We start from the raw sequence: 19,274 nt of genomic DNA, 5'->3' as shown, positions 1-19,274 counted from the left end.
CTCTTGGCAGGCATGTATTCTATTGCAAGGATGGCTGTCTGACAAATGAAACTTTATTGGAAACGAGCCTGACATACATACTATGGACGACAAGGGAAAAAAAAAGGAAGAATGACAGTGATACATCACTGCAGAACAGTTAAACCTCAGAAATATAAAGACATGTTAAGAGGTAGTGCATTGCAAACAATTTAAGCGATGTATTCAAATGTGCTTGACAAATCTTGTATTGACAAAGTTAATAACTACGAAGTTTATTAATCAGCACTAATTACTTAACCTATAAGAACACAAAAAATATATTAGTGACGACTTGTTCAGGAGGTTTATACAACATCCAGGTAGTTTCAGCTGAACAGAAGGCTTCACATTTACTTTTAAACTTCCTCTGCTAGCTGGGACACTCAGTACAGTCGACTTCTGTTATTTCGACCCTGACGACATTTATCGTATCACCCAGTGCGTCGAATTAAACAACATGCAGAAATAATGCCAAAACACATGGCTGATTCATTTGGCAGTATTTGACTGATTCTAATACGCCCTCGAATCAAACAAGCACCCACATTCGATGTATCCAAAGTATAAATCTAACACGCACTCGGTTTTGTAGCGAGAAAAATGGGCAAGGGTCTAATATAGCTGACACTTTTTTTTCATTATATTCGTGTGATGTTGCTATTGATCTAAACAAAAAAAAAAGAAAAACATTGCTTACTTCCTGGTGCTGAGAAATGTGCAGATGGAGGGACCCTAGACAGGCAGAGCTAATCTGTCATTAGTAGTTTCATCCCAGGCAATGTATGTCTAAATAAACCGAAAAAAAAAAAAATATGTGTGTGTGCTGTGCAATGGTGGCCGGTTTCCTAAAGTCAGCTCTACCGCAAGGTCCTTAAGTTCATCTCCGCCGCAATACAGTTGTGTTATGTGGTAAAGCATACAAACATCGCAAAGACTGTTTTGGTTTCGTATCCCATTGCACCACGCAGACAATTTTCGGCCCAATTTTAAAAAAAATAAAATGAAAAGAAAAATATATGCATTAAAACCGGGTAAATACCATAATCAGTTATTGTGAGCTACGGTTATTGCTTGAAAACCTTCCTAGGGCGGGCCAAAAATCAGCGTTTTCGACGGGAGATGTGTGTTTAAGGCATTCACTGTCCTCTAAGTTCTGCCGAGACAAATGCTGCCGCTATTAGGGTCACCATAGGGGCCAGATACATGTGTGTTGACTGGTCAAGTTCGAATTGTCTGACGGAGGCCAATTCTAGGATCTAAATAACGAAACTTCGCGCCATAGAATGCAGGTGCACCAGTCAAGATCGAATTAACCGAGAAATTGAATTAAACAGAGTCAAATTAACGAAGTCGACTGTATAAATGTCTAAGAACATTTTTATTGGAATTGTGGTACAGCAAAAGACCAGAGACAACAAATCCAACATCATGTTTTGGTACTCCCACTTCTGGTAAAAAAATTGTGCACCGACTAGCCCCTCAACATGTTAAATTATTGACCTTGAGAACCCCTCACTTGGGCACAACTTTGTAGCTTAATTTGACTGACATAATTACAAAGCAATACAGGGTGTTTCACGTAACTTGAGCCAAACTTTAAAAATTTGCAAATGCCACATAGCTCAGCCAAACCAAGGTAATGTCTACCGTTGCTTGGAGATCCCCGAATTATATTTTTTCATCCTGCTTAATTAGATAGTCATAATTAATCAGCTTCTCATTTGTTATAATGAGATGAAAAGTGTCAATGAGAAAATTGTAGAGCAACCTGAAACCTCCGGCTACAGCCTGCTGCTACTCAATATCTGCTACATAAATGTGTTTTTCTGAGCTTGAAAGAAGCCTGCGAATACACACAAAATTACTACGCAACTGGCCACTCGGAAAAACATCTTATGTAGCACTTATACCAAGCAACAGAAAGCATTATCGGGAGTGATAATAGAGAAGTTTATTAATTATCAAGACTACTTATCTAATTAGGCGGAATGCAAAAAATAATCTGAGTATCTATCTCCAAGCGACCATAAACCTTGGTTCTGTCCAGCTGCATAGAATTTGCATATTTGTAAAGTTTGGTTCAAGTTAAGTGAAACACCTTGTATGGTGCATAGCATAATCAGATAGCACTTACTTTCTTCCTGAGTCTTCCTTGGTCGCCCTCGTTTGTACGGGCCGTTATTGTTCACTGGGGACACTGATGGGGCTGGTGGCGTGGACGTCACTGAGGCAGGAGCACCGGGGTGCATCTGAACCATTCAAGGCATGTTAACACCGTCAATTCTACTTTCTGCATACATAAAATCAAAGCAGTCTGTAACATTGGCATAACATGGCTAGTCGAATCTAACAGTTTCTGCAGGCAAATAAGATGGTATGCAGGAAAGAAAAGATGACGGAAATAATGATAAGCCACAAGCGCAGTGTAAGAAGTACCTGTTTAAAGGGACACTAAAGAATAAAAATAACTTGTGCTGCATAAATAAATTATGCTTTTAGTACTATATAAAACAATAGGAAAAGAAAAAAGCTACTCTAAAGAAGCAATTGCATGCGAGTGACGTGACAGGCAGACCTTGTCACGTTCGCGGTGTGGGACAACCGCATGGACGTCACACAGGAAAGAGTAGTGACAAATTTCCATTGTTGTACGAATAAATACAATAGTATGCCTGTAAAAAGAAAAGAATTGCAAACTTGCCACGAAGCCAACATTCTAACCAGAGTGTACAAGATATAGCAATAATTTGCCATCGTCACTAGTGAAAAAGCATTCCATATTGACAGCGTTAAATGCTGTGGCACCATCTGGTAAGTAGAAATAAATACTTGAGGCTCTCAGTGACGTCTTAGGCCTAAATGTGTATAGACAAACATTGTCAACTCTTTATCCTTAGCTAAGTGAGTTTGACTAAGCCGAGTTTGATTTTATGATTTGTTTTTTTGCTGTCACAATGGAGAGCAAGTAGCAAGAGTGAATTAAGGTCAAAGTGGTTGGCCTGGGTAGCATGTGAAGCCATGTTATTAATCATGGTAACCAGAAGAAGCTGCCCCAGGACTTCCAGGCAACCAGTAAACTTTTCTGACTGGCCAAAAACCAGCAACGGCAGAAGACTGCCCTCCACAGCAGGCAACCGTGTTGCTTGAAAATCTTGTGCAAGAGGTTGAGCCTTACCACGAAAGGAGGCTTCAAAGGCCAGAAATGCAAAAAACAAAATACAGGTGGCGCCAGAACTTTTAAGTTTCAGCACCAGCTTGCCTTGATGGCATCTGCTTGGCCCTAGTTCATTTTTTATTGTTAGAGATGACTTATGCTGCATTCTGAAGGAGCCGAACGGTTAACTTATGGTGAATTCCAATAGAAGAGTGAGCACAACCTTCTCAGCTTTCCTTGGAGCAAGTGCGTGCCAATGACAGAGTGAGGCCACAAGTTGAATGTTGAAATGAGAGATTAAGAGCAGGTTGTGAGTTGCGATCACTGTGAAGCAGTTGAAGCTGCTCTACGAAAACTGATAAAGTGGACTGGAACTCTCCACTACGTATTTTATTCATGTGGGCTTTTCACTTTTTGTTCTTTTACTGCTCACCGCGCTTGGTGGCACCGTGGCAATCATGGCTTTCGTGATATGGCAGACGCCATAGATGACTCGTGATGCATGGCACTGTTCTTGCTGCTCAGTAGTAACAGCTCTGGCTCGGATATCTCAAAAAGTTCTGATGCACACAGCAGAACTGATGCACACAGCAGCGAGCAGCGGAAGCACATGACGACATGCAGGGTATCCTGGGGAACTCTGTATCCGGTATAGCACTTCTCACGCTATGCCACAACAGCTTGTTTCATGCTTAGATCCTTTCAAGCGCAGTGTACATGTGAAGAACAGCCAGCCATCACAGATATTTGTCTGATGTAAACCAGTACTGCCAAAAGAAGAAAAGGAAAAAGGCGCGCTCCATGACCACATACTGGAAACCTTTAGCAACTTCCACTGAAGCTAAGCAGCATGGCGCTTGGTCACTACTCGGAAGAAAGACTGCCTGGAGATGCCGAGTGGTGATGCGTTCCCCTCCGTAGCGGAATTAACACATCCATCCACATAGTGCCCTATAGTGTCCGTAACAGTTGTCCTCTTCCCTCAACCCTTAAAATGAGTGCCATCTTTTCCCAGTATGGCAGACTAAGTGGCTAAAGCTACTTGAGAGTTCTAAGCCAGGCTAGTTGGTGTATGTTTGACATGGTGAACAGTGCAGATGATGGGATAAGCAATGTTTCTTGTTCTGTTTGTACCTCTCTTGTTCCCTCATCTGCACCATTCACCACGTTACACTACAGCCTGTGTCATTCCAGTAAAATCACCATGTACACAACCTTTGGCCAGCTGGCCAGAAAAACGGGCGCACCTTTTGCTTGTGCTGTATGAGGGCAGGCAGCGTCGGAAGCCGGACAGAGCATTCGCTGCATCGGTGGGAGAAGTGTATCTCCTTGTGCCTGATGAGACTGGCCAACAGGTAGGAAGTGTAGGGACAGTATGGACAGCAGTAGAGCCGTACGGGGCTCGGGCCTGCTGCTGAGGACGGCTGCTGGGGTGACTGCTGCAGTGACTGCGGTTCAGTCAGCTGCAGAGATGGTGCGTTCTGCGGTGCCACTAGAAGAGAAGGGCTGGTCACGTTGCCCTCGCCTTCCTTGCAGTTGCACGAGTGGGCTGCCAGGGCCACCGGGTGGGTAAAGACGACGCAGCACTGAGAGCACATGAGCGCTGCACAGAGAACCAAGTGCACGCCATATTATCAGACCAAAGCTGCCAAGCTTCTGTCTGGAGAGCTGTAGTGGCTCGAACATTTCGCTTCTCACCTTTGACAGAGCAAAATAAGCATACGTAGACAACTGTGAACTGCAATGCTTGACCTGATGCAGAATCAAAATGCAATTGTGTAACCAATTGTGTTTGTTTCCTTCAGTAGTAAATTTTAGCATCCACTGGATTACAGATGTATGAATGCACCAATGGGAAGTATGCGAAGAAGCTCCCAGCATCCTAAATCGCTCAAAGCATATACATACCACTAACATGTAATACTAAAACTAAAGTAATACTTAACACTTTCGGAAGAGAACAGCAGTTTACGATAGGTAGTGAGGCACTGGAAGTGGTGAGGGAATACATTTACTTAGGACAGGTAGTAACTGCGGATCCGGACCATGAGACTGAAATAATCAGAAGAATAAGAATGGACTGGGGTGCATTTGGCAGGCATTCTCAGATCATGAACAGCAGGTTGCCATTATCGCTCAAGAGAAAAGTTTATAACAGCTGTGTCTTACCAGTACTCACGTACGGGGCAGAAACCTGGAGGCTTACGAAAAGAGTTCTACTTAAATTGAGGACAATGCAACGAGCTATGGAAAGAAGAATGATAGGTGTAACGTTAAGGGATAAGAAAAGAGCAGATTGGGTGAGGGAACAAACGAGAGTTAATGATATCTTAGTTGAAATCAAGAAAAAGAAATGGGCATGGGCAGGACACGTAATGAGGAGGGAAGATAACCGATGGTCATTAAGAGTTACAGAATGGATTCCAAGGGAAGGGAAGCGTAGCAGAGGGCGGCAGAAAGTTAGGTGGGCGGATGAGATTTAGAAGTTTGCAGGAACGACATGGCCACAATTAGTACATGACCGGGGTAGTTGGAGAAGTATGGGAGAGGCCTTTGCCCTGCAGTGGGCGTAACCAGGCTGATGATGATGATGATGAAAATGTCACCAGATCCCCAATTTCGGGGGAAAAAGAAAAAGAGAAAGAAAAGAATCCTACATGTAGAGATTCGTTCCTAGAGTTAGCATTGTGCTATCGCAGGCTCTCTGGTATAACAGTTCAATAACAGGCACACCTACACCATACAATGTTACGGGCGCTGCCTGTTCAAAAGCTGCTCAACGCAGTCAGCGAGGTAAGGGACGGCTGCCTGTCCTGCACCTATTTCAGGTGCTTAGTTGGATGTTGGTGGCTTCAGTAGCAACTAACTTGACCTAAGGCTTTTGAAGTACGTATGCTTGCCACATATGACGCAACTTGATGGACAATGGCACTGAGAGGTGTATAACGTACTTTGTAGTCCTGTCACTATAACTGGTCTTACAATTGACTGAAGGTGTTCACTTGGCTTTGACAGTGAGCTTCGTTTGAGCAAACTTAGCATTTGAGCAGTTCGACATTGCACCACATGGGTGACATGATGTGCATTCATATTTGCTCTCATTTCTCCACCTCAACAGTTTGTGGAAAGCATTTCAGTTGCAGCAAGAGCAGAGTCGCCCGGGCACACTGTCATCCACACATTTGCCTGCTGCACCAGGCCAATCAGTCATTGCGGGCAACAAAGTTGTTGGTGGGCAGCTCAGCAAAGCTTCTCTTTGTTGCAGTAGATACCGTATTTATTCGCGTATAACCCGCACCAAAATGTGAAAAAACGCGTTTAAAAAGTGGGGGTGCGGGTTATCTGCGAATTTTTTCCTTGGGAGGGGGGGGTCGGCTTCACCGCAATGTGCGGCGGCCTCCCCGTGTAGTCCGCCATCCCCATCGTCATCGACGCTTGTCAAGCCGATGAAGGGCCAACGAAAGGCCAGCATTGTTGAGCCTCGCGTTAGGCGCTGTTTAGTGTACTTACCCCAGTTTGCACTGTTTGCCTGCTTTGTTTTGGCATCATGAGTGCGACTCGACGGCAGTGTTTCACAGCGAAAGAGAAGCTAAAGATTATAGCCGCTGCCGAAGAAATCGGCAACAGAGCTGCTGCAAGACAGCTTGACGTTGACGAGTCGTGCATTCGCGACTGGAGGAAGAAAAAAGAGAGTCTCGAAGCAACGAACCGGGACAGGCGAGCGTTTCGGGGTCCGAAGACTGGCGCGTACCCCCACCTCGAGACGCAGCTTGCGAAGTTCATTGAGGAGCAGAGAAGTCGTGGCCACGCTGTTTCGACTGAGATGGCGCAAATGGAAGCCCTGAAGTTGGCCCGGGAATTGAACATTCCACGCGAGTTTCGTGCAAGCCGTGGATGGCTTCAGCGCTTCATGCGAAGACATGGATTTTCTATGCGGCGGCGAACAACCATCTGCCAGCGGCTTCCTGAAGCCTACGAGGAAAAGTTGTTGAACTTTCAACGATATGTGATCGCACTTCGGAAGGAGCACAGCTATTTGCTGTCTCAGGTGGGAAATGCTGATCAAACACCTGTGTACTTTGAGATGCCGATGGACACGACCATGGAAAAAAAGGGCTCCAAATCAGTCAGCGTGCTGACAGGCGGAAATGCCAAGCTGCGATGCACAGTCATGCTATGCGCTTTGGCTGACGGCACGAAACTGTGCCCGTATGTCATTTTCAAACGCAAGACGTTACCTAGCATTCCACTGCCCCCAGGAATCGTTGTGCGTGCGGAAGAAAATTCGTGGATGAACAGTGGCCTAGTCGGTGACTGGCTTCGAGTAATCTGGGAGCGAAGACCAGGTGCCTTGCTGGCACGCCGGTCGATGCTCGTACTAGATTCCTTCAGAGGCCACTGCACTGATGCGGTGAAGGCTCGCCTTGCCGAGACCAGCACCGACCTCGTCATAATACCTGGCGGCATGACGTCCATGCTACAGCCACTCGACGTGTGCCTGAACAAGCCGTTCAAGGCACACGTGAAGCGGCTGTATGCCCAGTGGATGGCCGACGGCATTTACGCCCTCACACCGACGGGACGCGTGCGAAGGCCTGATATTCCATTGCTGTGCCAGTGGATCGTGGATGCGTGGAAAGCGATACCGGCCGATTTGGTGCGCAAAAGCTTTAAAAAAATGTGCGATCAGTAATAGTTTGGATGGTTCCGAGGACGACTACGTCTTTGAGAGTGGCGATGAAGCCTCGGATGGCAGTAGTGAGAGCGGCGACGATTAAGAATCGGATAACCAGTGACGTGGTGGCGGTCGTTTGAATAAATGTTCTGAAAACGAAATGATCACTGAGTGTGAGTTGCATCTTTCTAGCGCTCATTTTTTTTTTTTTCAGGTAAACGTGCGGGTTATACGCGAGTTTTTTTTTTTTTTTTTCCGTCGAGTTCAAAGTTAGGGGTGCGGGTTATACGCAGGGGCGGGTTATACGCGGGTAAATACGGTATGTAATCCGCAGCCTTGGATCATGAACCATAGAAAGCCATGATGGCTTATCCAACATTTATGGCAGCTGCCTTTCTGGCGTAGCATTGATGGCTTGTGCTAGAGCCGTTGATGAGGTGCATAGCTGAGACTCTGCGAGTCCTGGTGCTGTTCAAGCTGAGGTGGCCTACCTCCAAATGGCTCCTGTGACCCCCTGCCTGGCAGCAGGAGGTTCTCCTGGATGTGGATATCTGGAAACTCGGAATGCTTGAGACCATGTGCTGCCAGAAGGCTCAGCCGATGAAACATGGCGTTGCACAAAGTGCACGTGTACCTCGAGTGGTAATCCTCCAGCACTGCAACCAATGAGCCAAAAAGGCCACATGAGCACCAACCACTGAGGCAAGTAAGGAATCGTTCGCTCACACAAATTACCAGTTATGCAGGACATAGCGAGATGAAAACAACTTAATGGGACGTTTCAGGATGCAATAACAGCTTCCCCATTCGAAATCCCCCCTTAATTTATAAAATTATCGTATTTGTTTCACTAATTATCGTGGAGACAGTAGAGGGCTGATGACTGAACACAGTAGGCCTCATAATTATATATATTATACCGTTTTTTTTTTAACAGCTTGGCTAACATTAGCTGGAACACCCTGTATACGTGAAATAAATGCAAGTGTGTTGCCTACAATAGGCCAGGAAAAAGGTCGTTGACCTTTATGGCCCATTGGCAGCTTGCCATGCTTAAACATGGCACGTGAACAATGCTAAATTACAAATGTGGATTGCACCATTGTTAATATACAACTGTCTGATCAGATGTGATCACATCAGATTGACACAGGTTTACAGCTGTGAGCTAGCCAAAATATGCACACGCATCCATAAAGCTGTTTTAAATTGCTCTTGCTAAGCAAGATTTTTGCTACAAGAATGCATATTTTGAACTGCTAAGCAAACATTCTTTTTTCTGTGAACGATCATCTCTTGAGTCTTGCATTTTTAGCTTTGCTATAGCAATAGAATATTGTATTTACCAGAGTATAAGCCACATCCGATGTATAGTCTGCAGGGGCAAACCAGTATACAGTAGAGAAGCAAATATTAGGGCCCTTTATTAGACTACATATAGCAGTAGATCCTAGAATTCCTCAATTTTACTCTCGTTGGGGCTGTCACAACTAAACAAATTAAGCAGGTTGGATTCAATGCACACCTCGAATCTGACATATCTGTCGGAGCAGTTTTCAGTACAACTTTTGTGAAACTGTTGACACTAACTTAATATGGGACGGCGTGCCACGAATTAGCGACCAACTTTATCCTCCATGAAGTTCTAATAAATGCATGGCACTATTTCAACATTCACTATTTTCTAGTTTTCGTGCATGTGCTCACAAGTCGAAGCACTCAAAAGCAGGCACTGCATATTGCACGCAGCATTCGCTTGCATATGATGAGCTGCCAATATGGACTGGAAATATTGCTCACGCACAGCGACGATCATTGTGCAGTTGAATTCGCTGTGCTTTAGCGCGGTAAAAATTTCTACGCTCAGTCTAAACTTGTTTTCTTCAAGCATGTTTCCGACTATCCCAAACCGCTACCCATATAAGTGAAGCTTTGCTGAGCCAGCAAGACAAAGACATCATGATAAATAGCCAGCGAATTGCAGCAACGAGCGGACCCCACAACACCCGTAACGGTCATCAGCTATGCTGGCATACCTTGTAAAGCAAAGATAAGTTTTATTCAGGGATGATGCTTCCACCTTTGCAAGATTTTGCCTGACTCCGCACCGGATGCGTCGAAGTACACAGCTGCAAGCATTCCTGGCAGTGGGCGAAGATAGCGAACTTGGCACAACGCCAGAAATGTAAGCCAGACGGCTTATAACGCAAATGTGCAGTAAAACCTCCGTCATAAGTTTTGGAAAAAAATGTGAGAAACAAATGTACTTACCGAAAAAACGTATCATCTGAAGTGACTAAAATATATGACAGACCCAACTGTAGTTGACATCTATATAATGTGAAGCTTTGCACGAATCATTGCGCACAAGATGCTGACGCACGTCAAGCTGGTGGGGCTTCGACAGCACAAGACACGTTTTGTTGTTTTCCTACTGTGTAGTGTTCAAGACTGCAACAAGAAACCGAAATGAAATAGAGCTGGTTGGCGACGCCGGATGCCAACAAAGTGAAATGTGACGCTCACATCGCACTGCCTGCAGCAGGGAACGGTGATGCGTTTGGTTTATCACAGCTGATATAGCATGCAGTAGGCTACCAATAGCACTACGCCCCACATGCTGTAAAACAGATAGATGAAGATGCTTATCGCAATAGGTATGGCGGCAATAGCTATGAATGTGGCGTGCGACGACCCGGGAGGAGATTTGCTGGTAACAGAATAAGAAACTGAGTACGTGCTGGTGTTTTCACGTGAAACAGGTGGGCAAGTATTATGGGGAAGCTGATGTTGCGGGTGGCTAATGTTCTCAATCGTGCATGCCTCGCTCCTTTTCTTGTGACCTAGCAGCCGGAAAACGTATCATACGACTGCAGATTGGCGATGTACTGAATGTTGGTGCCGAAAAGTTGTGTTTTCCGAGAACGTATAGTTGTGTTTTCTAGGAACATGTGAAATGCTAAAAAGTAAGCATAACTCTAATGGGTAATTTTTTCGTGTTCTCGATTGCAAAGCAAAATGCCAGGAAATTGCATGTAATAGCATCATACTAACGAGTTTCTACTGTATTTGGTGCCAAGTCACACAAAACCTCGCCAAAGTGATTGTGTCTCCAACAAACACAGGTGGCTAAAGAAGAAACAACTTCTAGTATATGGTGAGACAGACAACAATGACATGCCGAATTGCGAAGAGGAAGATAAAGCTTTGCTTTAAGAAGTGATAGGAAAAGAGCCAATACAAAGCCTCACCTGGCACCACATAAGTTGGAGTGTTGATTACACAAAGGGTACCATTATTGTTCGCCAAAATAGGAGTTGTCTGCGGGGCCAAGTAGGCGGTGTACGGCGATGTACTGTTGATGGCAGCCAGGGGCTCTAGAGGCAAACTGGACCCGTGCAACTGCAGGTGCTGCAGTAGGACAGCCTCACTCGGGAACGTGTGGTTGCAGTGGCCACACCGCAATGATGGCTTGATGTGCAACTAATAATGAAAAGAGAGTGCAGGTTGTTCCTCTCACTGCTTGCTAAAATGGACGAACAAAAACACCAGACAGACACAGGAGAGCAGGGGGTGTATTCTGTCCACCTAGTGGGCTGTCCATTTCGGCTGTTGCTGATTGGCCAGGGCCGCTCGTCTCCTTCTCGCTCGTACAGCTGCATCCAGTCAGCAGTGGCGGAAATGGACAATCCACTAGGTGGACTCTTACAGAATACCTCTTCAGGTGCGTTCGCTTTGTACAGCTTGCAAACGGCAATGTACTGTGCAGCCCACTACTAGAGAATACCTAACCAGTAATAAAGCAAATATATACAAAACAGGAACATTTATTTGCCTTTTCATTGGAAAGAAGCAACTGATATGCTCAACTGGACAGGGGTGGGAATGCCCAGAGTGATTTTATAATTTTTGAAGTAGGTAAAACTTAATTCTGGAGCAGACAAATTCTGATTGGGTGTAAGCACCCTGAATAAACTAAAAGTAGCGACATTCCTCATCCGCCGGCCCCTCCCTCACCGCTTGCACCCTCAGTTTGCTCTTTTTAATCTTGGCAATTGCGCTGCGATTGCTTCAATATAAGCATTTGCAATCACTGCGATTAACAGCAACTGCCATGGCGCCGGCACAACCTAAACGAACTGGCACAATTTAAAAGAAAAAAAAAAATGTAAGAAACCCAAGAAAACAAAAGGGGCCAAGGCAGCGCAGACACTCATGCGCTTGTTTCTGTGGAAACGCCACCAGCCCAACCATGTGACTTTGCTCCACCAGCAGATCTCCTCGCCTGCCCTCACTCGGTAAGATAGCAGAATGTGACTACTTTACTTCTATTTAGGGAGCCCAATTGGGTGCGGCTGTTGATGCCCACTGGCGGTCAGAATACCAAAGCTACTTTTATGCCACCTCTGAGACCAACCACACAATGCACAGCACTGCGTTAGCAAGCTGTCAATGACGCTTGCCAGAGGCAAAGCTGCCAAAGCTCTTATGCCGCAGTGTGGTGAAATTTCGGTCATTTTTTTTCCGTTTTTCGCACTAGACACAGCAATTCACGTGATTATCAAAATGACACAATTGGCGCAGGATTCCCATCTATGACTGGACATACATATACAGTCTACGCTGCCATTACAACAGATCCGCATACAACATACTTTCCAATATAACAGGCCATTCTTTTCACTTAGTTTGGTCTGCCTATATTATCAATGCTTCTAAGTCAGACTTTAACAGACTTCCTGATATGACAGGCCATTCTTATCACTTTTCTTGGTCTGCCTGTATTATCAATGCTTCTAATTCAGCTTTGAACGGACCCGGTTATAACAGATTAATGGTTGCAACATACAATTTTTTGGGCAAATTAAAGGAATACTGAAACAACAGTTTTGCATCTTGCCTTCATTGCTTCATTAAACAGCTGCCAAATCCAAAATCACTGTCTAGAGCCTCAATCCATGAAATGGATAACAAATTACTAATTTTGCCACTATTTAATATGACCAGTTCAAATCCCCCATGAAGTGAAGTGTAGCTTCAGGCATAGGGCACGTTGAGAAGGCTTGTGCGTCACATCAAAGAAAACAAAGGTCGTGGTCACGTGGCATCAGACCGATGGCACATGTCAATCCGCACAAATCAATGGGTGCAAGCCACATCATGAGTGTGTTGCTGAAAGTTAGCATGGCACCAGATGGGCCATTCTTTCTTCCCGTACTCTGCACTTTTATCGTAATGAAACATCCACCTCGCACCCTCGTACAATCCTATCCAGTTTCTAATATGCTCAACTATTGGCAATGCAGTCACGATGTGACTTATGACCACTGCAGCAGATGACCGACTCCACACATCAGTGGTTTGTAATGCAACATGAATACCACCTCTAATTTGACTACCACATTACCACCACCTTCAACTACCACCACCGATGGATGCACATGACAAAATTTTTACTTTACTGAAGAAATTTGGACCAGAAAGGGTAAAAAGAAAGAATGAAAAAAAAAAATATGAGGTAAAAATTTTGCATCAGTATTCTTTGAATGTGTTGCTGTTGAGCAGAGATATATTTACCTCTAGGTGGGCCCTGAAAACAGTAGTCTGCTCAGTGGCGAAGCCGCAGAAGCAACAAGTGAGCAGGGACCGGGGTGGCTTCTCCTTGGGGCACTCGTGCATCACCAGGTCACCGAGGGCACGGAAGGTGCCTCGACAGAGAGGGCATGGGTACTCGGTCCGCTCTTGAATCACTGGCGTCCCCGCTGCCACAAAAATGCACAGGCAAAAGGAGTCAACTTCACTGCTACAAAATAAAGATGCTGCCATTCACAAAAACATCCTTGCATATCCTCAGCACTTGTGTGCAACAAATAAACACCCTCACTGACGAAAGGCAAGAGAAGCATAGAGACAGGCTCTCATATTCTTTTTAAATATTTTTAACCCTTTGCAGTTGTGGGCATTTACCCACTTTGCATGTTCTGAACACTGCACAGAGAGAGCACTTGTGTGAACAGACGTATAGTAAATGATCTATTTCTGAACTAGTTCTTTAATCCTGATGCTCTTGTACAGCATAAAGTCTCCAGCTCCCTCCTCAGCTCCTCCCTCAGCTATTGTCATATTGTTGGTGATCATCACAGGAACCATTCTCATTAGGGTTCTTATCATCGCTTTCTTCTTCAGTGCTCTCATCCAAGAATTTGCTGGTTGTCTGAAGGCGAATTAAATTCCTCCTCCACGCAAAAATCATCCTCAGATCCACTAAACTCAATGTAAGTTCTTTTTGGTAAAATGCACAAAGAGAAAGCATTGCCATAGTCTCAGTGCTTCGCATCGTAAGAATTCCTTGAAGTGTGCAATTAAAGAATGTGCTACCCTCATATGCAGAGGTTGCAAAGTGCAATTATCAATAATTGAAATAGTTCCCAAAAGGCACTGACACTCTCTCTCACCACTGGCATACGCATGTAGTGAAAGCATTAACACATCAAACGTTCATGCTTACGGCACTCTCTGATACCATGATGTTCCTGCGTTTACCCCCCCCACCCCCACTCACGAGCACAATGTGTAGCTTTGACGTAATAGTTCTGTGAAAACCCGCAAGGTATAGAGAAGCAATTATAAAGTGAAAATGAGACGAGCTTTACACTTGGCAACGATAAAATGTGAAACGCAAAACGTGTCTTCTTACACGTTTGCTATTATGTTCGATTCCTCCCTTTCAGCCAAACAGGGCACACTGAGAGTAAGCGCGCAACTTAAATTGTTGCATCTTTACCCAGGCACAGATATTTTACCAACAGCTGCGTTTCAAAAAAGAAACAGCAAAATTATTGGCATGTTAGCTCAGGCAGTGCTTTTATCTACACAAATATTGGTAAAGACCACTTGTTACAAGTACAGAATGTTTCACTGTTAAAGCGAATGCATAACTGCTATTAAATCAGTCAGACACTTCTGTTTGGGAGAAGAAGAAAAATTGCTCATAGGACACATTAGGCTAACATCTAGGCAATGAGAAAAATTGTGCAGAAACCACTAATAATGATTGTCAAAGTAAGCAAAGCTTATATCATTTTGTACCATACTATGCCTGTCCCTGTTTTCTTTCCTTGTCTAGTTGAAGCACTGTCATTTCATGTCCCTGTTACATGGCTGTACCTCGCGATACAACATAGGAGTGACAGCAACATGTATGTGCAGATGCACAGGCAATCGCATGCACCACTTTTGCCAGGCATAGAAGTGTTACACAACAGACAGAGCGGGTGCATCCCTTCTGCCGTTTGCCTGGGCTGAGCCCAAAGGCAGCGGAATGTCACATAGGCAGTGGAATGTCGCATAGTGTCTCAAAAGCACTAGCTATAACTTGGAAAAGATGGGAAACACTGGTGTGTACCTTGTCTAAGTGGATTGTTGATATGCCATGTGACGAGGAGCGGTAAGGTTGTTATTGTCTCATGCCATGCACGTGCCTGTGACTTACTCAATGGAGCATCGGGCTACTGTGCTAAGGGACTCTGGTTAAAATTCCACCATCAGACACGCGATCTCATTTTTCTACTTTTTTTTTTTTTTTAGTTCAGCGACGGCTTGCATTAAACATGTTCATCAGCATGTTGCATAAACTTGACAAAACACAGCAGCTGCACCTTTTTACGCCAAGCCCCGTGGAGGTGGGCAAAGAAAGCTTCGCTTTAAAGAACAGTCTGCGCGCCTTCATGGCATATTTCGGCTATAATCGGTGGTCATACACTAACTGGGCGTTCCATTTAAAAGTAAACCATACTGAGCATGTGAACGACTGCGCATTATGACAGCGCACAGCAAAATTTAAAATACGTCACAGACAAATCTCGGAAGCTGAATATTCGCTCGCATTTTCATATCACGACAATCAAAACATCAAGCGCTGTGCCTGCGCATATTTAAAAATATTTGTTTCATGCAATATTACAAAGAACGCTACTGCGGGGCGCCAAACGTGCTAGCGGCGCGTCGCTTATCTTCGGGCCACACACGAAAAACAGAATGCGCTTACAGTTCGATATTGTAAGTAGATTCTCGAGCAGCTTTCCCCGGTCGAGGATTTCGGCGTCCGGCGTATCCAGTTGGGACTCGACGAACATCGCCGGACACAGTTCATCATCGTCGCTGCACCAGGCGACCTGTGCAGCCTAGCGAGGGGCAGAAAAGGCGTGAGATGTGAGTGACGCAAATGACACAGCCATCGCTATACAAAGACCGCCTCCTTGTCGATATTCAACGAGGTGACTGCGAAAGACGAATTCTCGCTTCCGAGCGCGGGCAAATTGTTGGGAGGCAAGCTATGCAGCACCTCAAGACGCCAACAACTGATCGCCCGGAGAAGACAGAAATATGATCTCTTAGCTTTCCCTGTAGTCTTTTGCCGGTCCTGTTGTGTTCGGATCTGAGAGCTATTCCACAGAAGCGCGCGATGAAAACCATCCATCACGCGGGCGTACACAGAAATCGAGACCGACCCTAACAGCGGCAGAACTCGATCGTGGAACTCTCAGCCCGTCAAGCAAGATGCATGCCCATGCGCACGTTACCACAGAACGAAAACAACGCGTTTATCGGTTGAATCAGACGCTCACCGCCATAATCCTATAGCCGTATAAACCGCGGTAAACATTCAAGTTTGTATGTGAGAATCCACATTTGAACTTTAGTCGAAGTAAGATCGAACATGGAAGCGAACGAAGGACGGAAACCCACGAATTCACATTTCCGGTTTTGTTTGGCGCTCCTCTTTTCCTTGTCCTTCATGGTAGCTGTGTATTTGTTGAAGTGCTACTACATATACACTAATAATTAATATTTATTATGCAGCAGTGATGCGACTATAATTTGTTTTTTTATCGAACAGTCGCCGATAGCGGCGCTGCATCTGCTGCTGTCCGCTGTTCCATGGCGTCTGCGGTTATGTAGGGTGGCATATATCAGCGCGTTTAAGACGCTGAATTAACAGCTAATAGAAAGAATTAAGAATCCACGGTTCACGAAAGACCTCAGACGTGAATGCACGGATACTCCCATCTGCGGACACCCTTCGGTTCAACGCAACTAAATGAGCGAGCGAGAGTGGCAACAACCTCGGGAGCCGGAAGATCGCCAACTTTCGTCAAGCGACGCTCACCGAACAGCCAGTACTGAAAGCATTTGACGGCGGCTCGCTTTCGCGCTAACTAGCTGGGATTTTTTTATTGCCAATTGCATGCCGTGCTTTGTACAACCCGATCTACATTCTGAATGCTCCAATATATGCGCCTTCGGTCGTTCTCCACTGATGTGTAACTGTATATGTGGCAGAACCGGTTGCTCTCTGTTTACACTTTATTTCGCCGTCTGGTTTAGAGCGCCGTCGGCAAGGTCTCTAACGTTTTCGTCAAAACCTATCATGCGGATTCGAAAAATGTAGGTTTCGCTTCCATTGCGTTTCTGAGCATCGCAGAAAATCCTTAGTTCACAGATTGGCATGATGCCGTTGAAGCGAATGAAATGCGAAAGTGCGATGTCGTGCATCATAGAGAGCGTACTTTTACTGCAAAATCTGATTTTTTTTTTTTTCTGGTAGATGGCTTGTTTTTATTTGTCGAAATAGACTGATCACACGCAGCAGGTATTACGGGCGGAACAAGTCAAGAAGTACATTATTGCATGCAAAGGTCATTCGATGTGCTGCCTTCCGGAGAGTACAATATAACTTTCTGGTTTCAGCCTCAGTTTCTAGATCAAGCCGCTTTTCTAATGGCTTGCTGGCTGAAAACACTGCCTGACCTTAGTTCCACGTAATAGATTAGAAAGTGTAAAATCGCGAACTTGTGTGTGTGTGTGTACACACACTCACACACACACACACACAATATATATATATATATATATATATATATATATATATATATATATATATATATATATATATATTTGCATGTGGTGAATGCAGTTTAAACCATGAATCCGGGACCTTGAAGTAGTGCGACGTAATTTACCGCTAAATCGCCACTTATTTCTTAATAATTTTTTTTCCTGAAAGCAAAAAAAGCCATGTCAATGACGTGACAATAAAACTTTGAATTATCTGAAGCACAGCTATCAGTTTGGTCGCATTGCATGAGGCTAACTGCATACTTCTTAAAAAAGTACTTTCATAACCGCAGATGAGTTTCGCTTCCCTTTATGATTGCTTGTATATCAGTCATGGCTTGCTTAGTTGTTTTACCTATTCCTTCCGTGAACAAAAACTACAGCATGTTGCTTTCTGCAGTGCATGTTTGGCTTAGTGTTTTATAAAAAAAGTAACATGAACTTAATGCCAGTTATGGTATTGGTAAAGGTGATAGTAATTGAGTGGGTTGGGTTATAAGAACTTTAAAACATTCATCTGCACAACTATGCTACAAATCATTTATGTTGTTTCTGTAGGTAGCATGGTGATCAAGCAACACAACGAACACTGTGTTGCTTGAAAGAGCTATTGTGTTGAATCAGACAAATACGGAGATCCACAATCTTCATTGTATGAAACCACAGTGATCTAGTGCTGTGATGTCGAGGCTGGAAGATTGAAACTGCACATTTCTACCGATCGCTGCAATGGGAATTTTCACAGTCTGAAAGCTATATTGCAGCAGTATTTTCTTTTTGGGGCCTTTGCTAAATAAGTTTCACGAGGTTTGCAATTGATGGCCTTTGGCTGGATTTTCATCAGTTCTTTTCAATATTTGTTTTCTCCTTTGTCATTAGCTCATACACATAGCTGCATGCTATGTTCACCTGATTCTGCCACTCATTGTGACTGGAGAAAAGAAAAAGAATTGTTGCAATGTGGTTGCAGCTGTTAGTCTCTGGCTTAAAATATGTGTATGACTGTGCTGCAGTTTCAGAAAAAGAATGGCTTTAATAAGCCAAGCACTAGGAAGTTTTAGTGAAATTTAATACGAGTTCTGTATTTCAGTGTCAGCAAGTGTGGTTGTAAAAGTATTGTATTTGTTTAGTAGCCTCCAACATTAAGTGTCACAATTTGGTTCAAAGAAGGGATGGAATTGGAAATGCTGGAATTTGCAGGTGTACCAGAAACTGATGGCAGGGATACCAGTGACACTGTGGCAGATGCCACCTCCGATCTCGACACTAATGGCACCGCCAATGACTCCGACGATGAAAATGGAATCATATGCAAAGGTAACTACGGGAATAACTTTTACTGGTAGGCTGCTCTGGTGCATAGGTGTTGTGCTGGTGCTGTCCACATTCACCATTGTATGTGGCACACCTTATTCAGACTTTGGCATCAGTTCAGAATGCACAGAGGACTCATTGCAAAGGCAGGAAGGACAAGAGTAGACACAACAAGCACTGGTTGTTTCTTTGTCTGTCGGACATGGAGTTTTG

At 44.5% G+C, this 19,274-nt stretch overlaps 2 protein-coding genes across 3 annotated transcripts in view; one reads left to right on the top strand and one right to left on the bottom strand.

Moving 5' to 3' along the window:
* Positions 1 to 16,608, bottom strand: part of LOC126532284 (uncharacterized) — a 39,174-nt gene extending 22,566 nt beyond the window's left edge. The window contains exons 1-7 of the mRNA XM_050179959.3: positions 16,478 to 16,608; positions 15,898 to 16,033; positions 13,428 to 13,612; positions 11,102 to 11,333; positions 8,342 to 8,506; positions 4,423 to 4,778; positions 2,156 to 2,270 (exon numbers count right to left, since the gene is read on the bottom strand). Coding sequence (XP_050035916.1) covers positions 2,156 to 2,270; positions 4,423 to 4,778; positions 8,342 to 8,506; positions 11,102 to 11,333; positions 13,428 to 13,612; positions 15,898 to 16,033; positions 16,478 to 16,483 — 1,195 coding nt within the window. The 5' untranslated portion in view covers positions 16,484 to 16,608. The remainder of the gene's footprint in view (positions 1 to 2,155; positions 2,271 to 4,422; positions 4,779 to 8,341; positions 8,507 to 11,101; positions 11,334 to 13,427; positions 13,613 to 15,897; positions 16,034 to 16,477) is intronic.
* Positions 16,609 to 16,764: 156 nt separating this feature from the next.
* LOC126532289 (uncharacterized) overlaps positions 16,765 to 19,274 on the top strand; it is a 42,115-nt gene continuing 39,605 nt past the window's right edge. For both annotated transcript variants that reach the window (XM_050179972.3, XM_050179971.3), the window contains exons 1-2: positions 16,765 to 17,029; positions 18,948 to 19,064. In XM_050179972.3, the coding sequence (XP_050035929.1) occupies positions 16,951 to 17,029; positions 18,948 to 19,064 (196 nt within the window). In that variant the 5' untranslated portion in view covers positions 16,765 to 16,950. The remainder of the gene's footprint in view (positions 17,030 to 18,947; positions 19,065 to 19,274) is intronic.

This window comes from Dermacentor andersoni, chromosome 5, assembly GCF_023375885.2.
Source record: "Dermacentor andersoni chromosome 5, qqDerAnde1_hic_scaffold, whole genome shotgun sequence".
NCBI classification, from domain to species: Eukaryota; Metazoa; Arthropoda; class Arachnida; order Ixodida; family Ixodidae; genus Dermacentor; species Dermacentor andersoni.
The sequence above is the reverse complement of the archived record's forward strand: the minus strand, read 5'-3'. Positions and strand labels throughout refer to the sequence as shown.